The sequence below is a fragment of the Desmodus rotundus genome, chromosome 9 (genome assembly GCF_022682495.2).
Source record: "Desmodus rotundus isolate HL8 chromosome 9, HLdesRot8A.1, whole genome shotgun sequence".
Taxonomy (NCBI): domain Eukaryota; kingdom Metazoa; phylum Chordata; class Mammalia; order Chiroptera; family Phyllostomidae; genus Desmodus; species Desmodus rotundus.
The window spans coordinates 74725082-74733934 of record NC_071395.1 but is presented as its reverse complement, the minus strand read 5'-3'; the positions used below and the strand labels follow the sequence as shown (position 1 = coordinate 74733934).

The following is an 8853-nucleotide window of genomic DNA, read 5'->3' as shown; positions in this document are numbered from 1 at the left end:
GGCTTGGATTGAGGTCAGGGTCCCTAAACAAGATTATATGGGAAGTGATGCAATGCCTGTCATATCTAATACAATGACCTAAATAGGACCCATTTTTAGGAATCTTCCACGGGCACTAATATAGAGGGCCTCCTCTGTGGGTACAAAGTTGCACACACAGACAAGGAGAGATACACACCCACACTTACCAGATCGGTGTTATTAGCTGCTGTAAGACTCTTGCACAGATAGATGGTGGCGGATTGTGCTGTGATTTAGCCAGCCTGTTGGGGCCTGAAGCTGGGTGGAAGGTATCCCTGTATAAACTGGACATTCCCACTGCCCATCAGTGTGGGAAGAGCTGCCCCTGGGGGAGAGTGAGGACTGGGGACAGAGGCGGGTCTAAGGCGCTTCAGACGTGGGGAAGGCAATTCTTCCCCTCCTGGACCCTGAAGGGCATACTTGTGCGTGAGAGAGGTCACTTTCTCTCAGCGGGCGGCCTTTGGGCTGGTGACAAGAACTAGCCTGTCCCCTGCTACCGCACAGATTGGGCTCAGCTGTGACTCCTGCCTGTTCTACCTTGACCATCTGACAAGCTTTGACAAGCTGCCCAGCCCAGCCTGGGCTGTGTCTTGGGGATTAAGAGAAAGGTCTGTCCATACCCAACCTGCAGGGCAAAGGAAGCCCAGGACCCCCAGACCAGCACAACATGGCCACCAGGAAGGGGACCCTCAGGGACAGGAGGCAGGCCTGAGAGGGTCAACTGTCCCGCTTCTGAGGACATTCTTCCTCCACAGCCAGTTTCAGAGAAAGGGAGCTTTGTCACGAAGGCTTCCTTACAGTTCTGCTATTCGTTTTTTCAAATAACCTGCTGGTAATTGAGAAAGATGTTACTTCCCATTACTATCGAGTTTGCCCAATTCTCTAGACATTTCTAGCAATTTTTGCCTTATGTAACTTCTTGTGGGATTTGGTGCAGAACAGTGTTATTTTTAAAGTGCAAATTACACTCTTTACCCAAAGAAAATATTGATACATAAAATGGCTTTTGGTCCAGTTTAATTTTTTTGTCTTGAATTACATTGTCTGACACTAAATGACCCCGATTTTCTGTGTGCATCTGCTCCATACACTTGTGCTCATTCTTTCCCATTTAACCTTTTTGTGTTCGGGTTGGTAGTTTGGGGATGTTTCTCTCCACTTCTGTGTGGTCGGTTTCTGCACGCACCCATGGATAAGCTGCCCCACATTCCGGGGCACCTTGTCCAGCGGGGCGGTTGCAGATGTGTTGCTGGGACTCACAGCAGTAAGTGGGAATCTCCCAGGCACACCTTCTGCCCGGTTGTCATGGATATTGTGTTGTTCAGCAGTTGTGGGATGACAACCTGCAAATTCATGGGTCTCCCAAGTAGCTTTTTAAAGGTTAAATTAAATCATAGCTAGTAAACAACTTAGGGAAGCCTCGCATGAAGAGGCAGTGAGATGCTCTCTCCACTGGAGAATCAGTGTGCTCAGCAGTCAGGTTGAAAAGGAAAAGAGAACCATCATCTGGGTTTTCGTGAAAGCCCAACATGGAAGCAGTGCAGGGGAGTGAGGGGCGGGGAGTGGCCGTGGTGGGTGGGGAGAGACAGAATGACTACCCTGGCATCACGAGCCCTGGGAATCTGGGGTCAGATGCAGCACTTGGGCTTTTCGGTTTTGTAAGTCAATAAATTCTCTTTTAAAATTAAATTAGTTTGATTTTTAGAGAGAGAGGGAGGGAGAGAAAGAGAAAGAAACATTGATTTGTGTTTCCACTTATTTATGCATTCATTGGTTGATTCTTTTTTTTTTTTTTAATTTAAACATCAATGTGTGCATACCTCTTGTGTGCCCCAAACTGGGGACCTGGCCTGCAACCCAGGCACGTGCCCTGACTGGGAATCCAACCGGTGACTCTCTGATTCGCAGGCCAGCACTCAGTCCACTGAGCCACAGCAGCCAGGGCTCATTGGTTGATTCTTGTATGTGCCCCAACTGCGGATCGAGCCTGCCATCTTGGCATATCAGGAGGACTCTAACCAGCTGAGTCCTCGGCATTCTATCAGTATGGAGTGGGTTTAACTTGCAACTGAAGAAGACCCTGGGACTCTGGGGCAGTGCCTCCAAAATTAGTGTGGAGCCTCACTGAGCGTGAGCGAGGGAGGGTGCATGTGCACGAATCCTTAGAAAGGAGGATTAACTATGTGAAGAAACATCAGTCTCCTGAAGGCATATAGTTGGACAAGAAAGAAGCCTTTGAAGTCCTTCTCCAGGTAATTTTTGATTCTACAACAGAACTTAACATGTGGTAGTTTTGTAAAGTTAAGCTGCTGTATGGACTCTGAACTTTTATCAATAAATTATTATAAATTGGTTTTAAAAAAGAAAGAATAACTTGGTAATTAATGGCTGCAGCTTAATGCTATGGCTTGACTGGACACTGTCAGAGGCCTTTTTGATTTATTTCAGGACTTTTTACGTATTTGCTTCTCCACATACTAGGCATATTAATGTGATGAGACAGAGAACTATGACATTTTTTTAACCTATTGGAGCCACTTGGGTCAGAAATGCTTTCAGCTGTAAGGGACCACCCCACAACAAACACCCCCCCACCCCCCACCCCACCCCACCCCCCCCCCCACCCCCCCCCCACCCCCCCCCCCCCCCCCCCCCCCCCCCCCCCGTCTCACAGCCTGCTGCACCTGGAGGTGGCAGTTCCAGGGGTCATTCGGGGGGGCGCTCAAACCATGTAACTAGGGAGCCAGGACTCTCCCTCTGCTTCCCTCACACTCCCTCACCACAGTCAGGGAGCAGCAACAGGGCTGGGCAAGCCCCTTCCCCCAAGCCTACCTTCGGGGTTCAGCCAGCAGTGGGCCCACGGTAGGCAGGGCTGGGAGAGTGAGCACCCAGCAAGAACTTAAACCAATCGTGACTTTGCCTCTGAGCTAGTAGGTCCTACCTTTCTTGAGATTCAAGTATCTCCAGTTACCACCTAGAACCCCCTGGATCTATTGGCAGGGAAGAAGGGGAGTATGCAGAAAAGGGCACTTAGGGGAGAGGCAGGGCCAACCACAGGCACACTGGGCCACGTTTAGGTTTGGCCTCTATCTGAGAGCCTGGGCATCTAGCCCCGGGTGGTTTCTAGGAAGCTCCCACAGCTAGCATGCTGCTGCTGTGTTGAGTGAAGAGGCACGTGTGTGTCGTGGTGACAGCTTTGGGGCTGCACATCGGGAGAACCGCGCTGGTCTGGCTCCTCCACCACTTCTGCAATTCCAAGCTGACCTCTCGGAGCTTCTAGTTCTCAAATGAGGAAGCTTGGCTGCTTGAAATGTTTCTCTTCTGTTGCTCGACTTCAAACTGCCTTTGACCTCTGCAATCCTCTATTGCTTGTTCATGGGCCGGTCTCAGCAAGTAACCTTCAGCACCTCTGCTCCTGCTTTCTAGCCAAGCAGTCAACCACACCAGCAGCGCAGGGCTCAGAGCAAACACAGCCTGGTTCTCCAGGCCAACTTTTTAGAGTAGAGGCCCAGAGTTGGGGACCATGGGGGCGGAGCAGGGAGGAGGGGAGCGGGAAAGGATGCAAATGTTACCACTAGGTCCTAGAGGGAGACTTGAGGGTTGCACAGGCCTGGGGAGCACCCAGTTCTGCTGAGCCTCATGCTCAACCAGCTTTCTCTCTGACATCCAGGATGGTGAGAGTCGAGGCTGGGTTCTGGCCCCTGCCTGGGATTCCTCAGGAGGTAGTTTGGGGGCTTTAGGAGGATGTGTCAATCAGATGCTGTCAGGCTGGAAAAATGGGCCATGAAGGTTAGTTAAGCCCAGCCCCCACCAAAAAGTCTATCTATTCAATTTCTGACACACCCCTCAGCCTCAGGAGTGTGGCTGAGAAGGGCAGAGAGCAGTAAGTGGCCAACCAGAAACACGAGCGAGGAAGATGTGCGAGACCCTAGGGGGGCAGATGCCAGCTCTGAGTCTAGTGAGAAGTGAGGTCCAGAGGCAGGTAAGACCAGTCCTTGGGAGTGGCAGGCCCAGAGACTGGACCCGGCCGTGCTCCTCTCTGTTGGCTGCGCACTGCCCTGTGTGCTACAAGAGGTAAGGATGGGCAGGGTGCTGTTGCGGGGACTGGCAGGGGAGAGCTACCTGGGGGGACTCAGGAGCTGTGCAGAAGGGACAGGCTGAGGTGAGCTCTCTGAAGGCCCAGGGAGCATGGTGAGTCTCCTGCAGGGCTGCAGCCAGGCTCAGTGAGGTATGGTGGGAGGTACAGCCCAGAGCCTAGGGCTTTCCTGATTCCTTCTGAGCCTGAGGCAGGGAGATTGTTGAAATTCCATCAATTTGGGCTTGGTAGGGACTCTAAGCATAATTTTCACAAAAGGCAGAAGGAGGGGAAGGAGAAAAAAAAGGCCCACACAGTTTTACTTTTTTATATAGAATTTGTACAATATATTTCTCTTCATTTGCATATTTTACCCACAACTTAACATTCTTTTTACAGGCTGAACTCAGCTGATATAATCAAAATTCTTTCTTCCAACCAAATAGGAAAAATCCAAAATTGTAAACCCGTAAGAAAACAAATTAAAATCTATGATGAAAATAAGTCACTCCTCATTAGGAACAGTGTCTGTTTATACATTATACATGATTTGGAACAGAAATTTCTTTATAGATTAGGCACATGTTTCCACAACACCTTTATTCTGGCCAGATTTATCTCATTCCAGGCAATCCCGCCTCCTAAGAAGGATCAAAGGGATGTTGGTCTTGACAGAAATCTGTTCAGATACTGCTGGTACCGGGTGGGAACCAGGAGTCGAGGGCGTCACCCAGCCTCAAGAGGGCCAGGGGAGCAGGGCCTGGCTCAGCAGCGCCACCTAGTGGCTGGAAGAGAGGCAGGGTGCGAGCAGGGCTGCCAGGCCAGGTGGGTCCGGACATGACATCACAGTTGTGTGTGAAGGGAAAACTTAGGCTTATTCTATGCAAACTGAAGTACAGAGAGACCAGAGCAGCAAGGGCGGTGTATAGAGAGAAGCTGTGAGGAGTCCAGTGTTTATTTACAATTTGTCTTCCTGATGGAAGGGTAGGAAGCAAAGCTGGTGGCAACTGCTGTGAAGGGTGTGCCAGCTGCCCTGCCCCTCTGTCCCAACTCCACTATGAGTCAGTCCAGGCATAGACGGGGTGGGTGGCATGGCAAGGTCAAGCAGTGAGTGGCACCATCGTCATATCTATCTTCTGGGCAGTCACTGAGTCTGAGCCCACGGTGGGACTGCTTGTTCTCTGTGACCTCCCTCCTCACTGAGGACCCTACAAGGTCTGGGCAGCAGTGCGGGCAGAGCACAAGACAAGAACGGGGTTTTTCCCCTGTGGCAGCGCCTGACTCCTCACATTCCCCCACCACCGGAGACCAGGCCAGGCCCAGGCCTTGCTGACCAGGGCAATGGGCCTCAGGACACCAGGTGTCAGACCTGCCCCATTTGTTTCTGTCCCCTTTGAATTCTCCCTTCCATGTGCAGCTGGGGCATGGCTGAGGACCTAATTCTAGGGCTGCAGAAGGTTGCTCTGTATCTCGGCCTCCACACCCAGAAGGCAAAAGGACCCTTGTAGTAAGATGCTCCTGGGACCTGCAGTCATGGGCTTTCCAGCCTGAGGAGCCTGCAGAGGGGCTTCAGAGGCCATGGCAGTGCGGACCTCTGGCTCTGGCCTGGCTGTGAGGGGCCTTCCTGGGGTTTGGTGCTGTGTAGTGGGACGTGCTAAAGCCTGGACGCCCGCCCTTAAATGGCAGCAGCGTCAGGCATTCCTTGCGCTCATGAGTCCCACGGAGGCTTGTAGACAGCCCACACGCCAACCCCGCTTCACACTCCAGAGCGTGGCTTTGGAAAGAACAATAATCAGCACTTCAGGGCAAGACTACAACCATAGAAAGAAAAATGGAAGCAGCATTCATTAGAACTAATGCAGTTATTGCTAGACAAGCAACAGCCGAGTAACCACGCCGAGTCCCAGAGGCGAACGTGATGAGTTACCGACCACGGAGCGGAAATAAAATCATCAAGTGTTTTTGTTTGTTTTACTTCTAAAATAAGATCTCCTTGATAACACTTCAAGTCGTTTTAGGTACAGAAGCTAAAGAGATTCCTTAACTTCTGCCACTTTCACACCAGTCTGTCCCCCTGAATGACTATTCCGCTTGTCATTCCCTGAGGCCCTCTCCGGGGAGTCTGTGTAGTTCTGTTCTAAAAACGTGAGGTGGAAACCGAAATATGTTAGAACAACAACTGAAAAAACTTGGACATGCTGGGAGCCAGTGTGTGAGCAGACGCTCTCGGATGGCCCTCAGGCGGTTCCCAAGGGCACTGTCCTCCCCGAGGACTTCTCTGGGAAGCCTGTGGCTAGGGAGCGGGCGCAGCACCGTTCCCGTACTAAACACTGGGGACCAGGTGGTGGTAGGCGGGCTTGCTCTCTCTGGTTTCAGGTTAGATTAGCCAGTCTCAGGAAGCAAAAGCAAGAGAGGAGCTCCCAAGCCCAGTGCCGCTGCTGGAGGCCTTGCTGAGATAGGTGGCTCTCTGCAGATTGGGCTTCACTTAAGGGCAAGTACAAGCAGTTTCAGCTCAACAGAGACAAAACCCTTTCCAGAGAGGCTGCTTCCAGGCCTTCCCTGGGTGGCAGCTTCTGCAAGGACAGACCCTGGAGAAAGCTGGTCTCTGAACAACCTTCTTGCGAGCTGCCTGCCAGAGCCCCCTGAATAATTCTGCATTGCTCTGCTTGTTCTCACGTGCTACGGTATGTTCAGGTGTCTAGCCTGTGATGCGGGACGTTCTTGGATACGTGGCTCAGCATTCTGATCGGAGTGGAAGTGGGAGCTCACAGAGAGCCAGGCATTGACGCCACAGGAATTTTCCTGAATGAGTTTAGATATTGGCTGTAAAAATCCCCACGGTCAGATTAGCTGGTTCCATGCATGCCATACCAAGAGCTAACACTGGACATTCCAGAGGCAGGTCGCCTTGTTTGGGTAGTTGATGGCCAGACTGATAGCAGCGATGTTCTGCAGAGCCTGTGGAGAGAGAGAGAGTCATTGCCAGTGTCAAGGACTTTTCCTTCCCTGGCTCGGTTCATTAAGTGCTGGCTGAACAAAACCCTCAGTTGAGCATTTGAGGGGGGCAGGGGCAAGGAAGACACGAACCCGACATGGTTCCCCTCACCTGAAGGACCAGATTCTGGAGCAAGAAACAAAAGCTACTTAGACCACATGAGAACTTCAAACACAAGGTAGAAATCATCACTGCCCCAAGCGAGGGGCAGGTACAGCACCAGGGGCTCAGGGGACACTGTGTGTGGGGGTCCGGAAAAGTTCTTTAGGGAAAGGGAACAGCATGAAGGTGCAGAAGGGAAGAAATGAGCAGTCAGTGCTGGGGACCCAGGAAGCAATGTTGGGAGTTTTCAAGTTAAAGGCAGGAGTGGGGGACTGGCCGGGAGAGGACAAGGTGGCAGGCAGGGGGAAGGGGCGGCACTGGTTCAGCAAAGTGGATGGGCTATGGGGATGGTCAGAATGAGGGTGACGAGACAGGAGACAGGCACAGGCAAGAGGGAGGAGCCCACAGGGATATGCGTTGTTGAGCTTTCAGTTCTAAAATGGTCAAATCTCAAAACTGCGATTTGTGTCATGCAGCCAGAGGTGGTGGTACCAGGCAGTGCTGGCAGGCAGGCATCTGTTGCGGGGGGTGGGGGGGGGTAGTTTTTACTCTGCCTTCTGTTCTCAGGAGAATTCACACAAGCTGTTCTCTAGTTGATGGGGGACCCCTGCTTCCAAGCAGGCATCTGACCCCTTCCTGCAGGAGGAGGGGCTCCCTGAGAAAACGTGGCAGGAACAGTGTGACGCTCTGGCTGGGAGTCCCTGCCGGACGCCCACTCAAGTATGACCCTGGGCGTATCTCTGCTTTCTCAGAGCTTCAGGGCCCCCTGTCCCCTTTGGGGTTGGACCACATGCTCTTTGACAGTCGAGGAGCCTGTGACCCTGAGGTTCTCATCATGGAGCCTGGGACCTGTGGGTTCCTGAGACCCTTTTGGGTGCTCTGCACAGTAAAGCTACTCCTACCTAGTGACACTAAGACACTCCTGTGCCTTTTTCACTTTCACACCCTCATGGTTGGTGTGCGCGGGGTCCCGGAGGCTAAGGTGTGACAGCGTAACAAGCGAACCCAGAGGCAGACCCGGGCCCAGCTGCCCGCTGCTGAGGCAGCTGTTGCAGATCCGCAGAAAGGAGCGCAACGCCGCCCTCTGGTTTCCACAAGACACGCTGCTCACGTTAACATGCAAAGGGCTTATTATTTTTTAAAACACATTGATAAATAAATGTTTAAAATTTTTGTCTTCATTTCTAATTTCAAATCTAGTTTAATCTCCTGTGGTATACTTCAATGTGCATGATATGATGCAGGAAAACAAAAGCTCTTTGGGATCCTCCATAATTTGAAAGTGTGACGTGGTCCTGGGACCAAAGGACTGCCAGAAAAGGCCTTCTCCTGCCAGGGAAGAAAGTCACGTCCCAAAATATCTGAAATCTGACTCTACGGAAACTTCAGGGATCAGCCAAATTATAAATTTAAGGCATTAGTTGTTTTGGTTTAAAAGACACAAATTCTTGCTAGTGTCTTCTGACCCCTCAGTTTAGTGTGAATGACACATACATGGGGTGTGACTGCTCCCTCTGACGCCAGAAGGGAGGCACTGAACTGGAATGGAGCTCCGTGTAAACCCTGGGGCGGGGGGCGGGGGGTGTTCTGCACTCATGCCACAAGCACAGAGGGTCTTTGTCTCGGCCACAGTGATGGGGACAGCCCGCCACCGGCAGGC

At 51.8% G+C, this 8853-nt stretch overlaps 1 protein-coding gene across 3 annotated transcripts in view; it reads right to left on the bottom strand.

Moving 5' to 3' along the window:
* Nucleotides 1-4414: 4414 nt before the first annotated feature.
* The window catches only part of ZZEF1 (zinc finger ZZ-type and EF-hand domain containing 1), a 110624-nt gene continuing 106185 nt past the window's right edge, over nt 4415-8853 (bottom strand). For all 3 annotated transcript variants that reach the window (XM_053910560.1, XM_053910561.1, XM_053910562.1), the window contains exon 55: nt 4415-7054. In XM_053910560.1, coding sequence (XP_053766535.1) covers nt 6974-7054 — 81 coding nt within the window. In that variant the 3' untranslated portion in view covers nt 4415-6973. The remainder of the gene's footprint in view (nt 7055-8853) is intronic.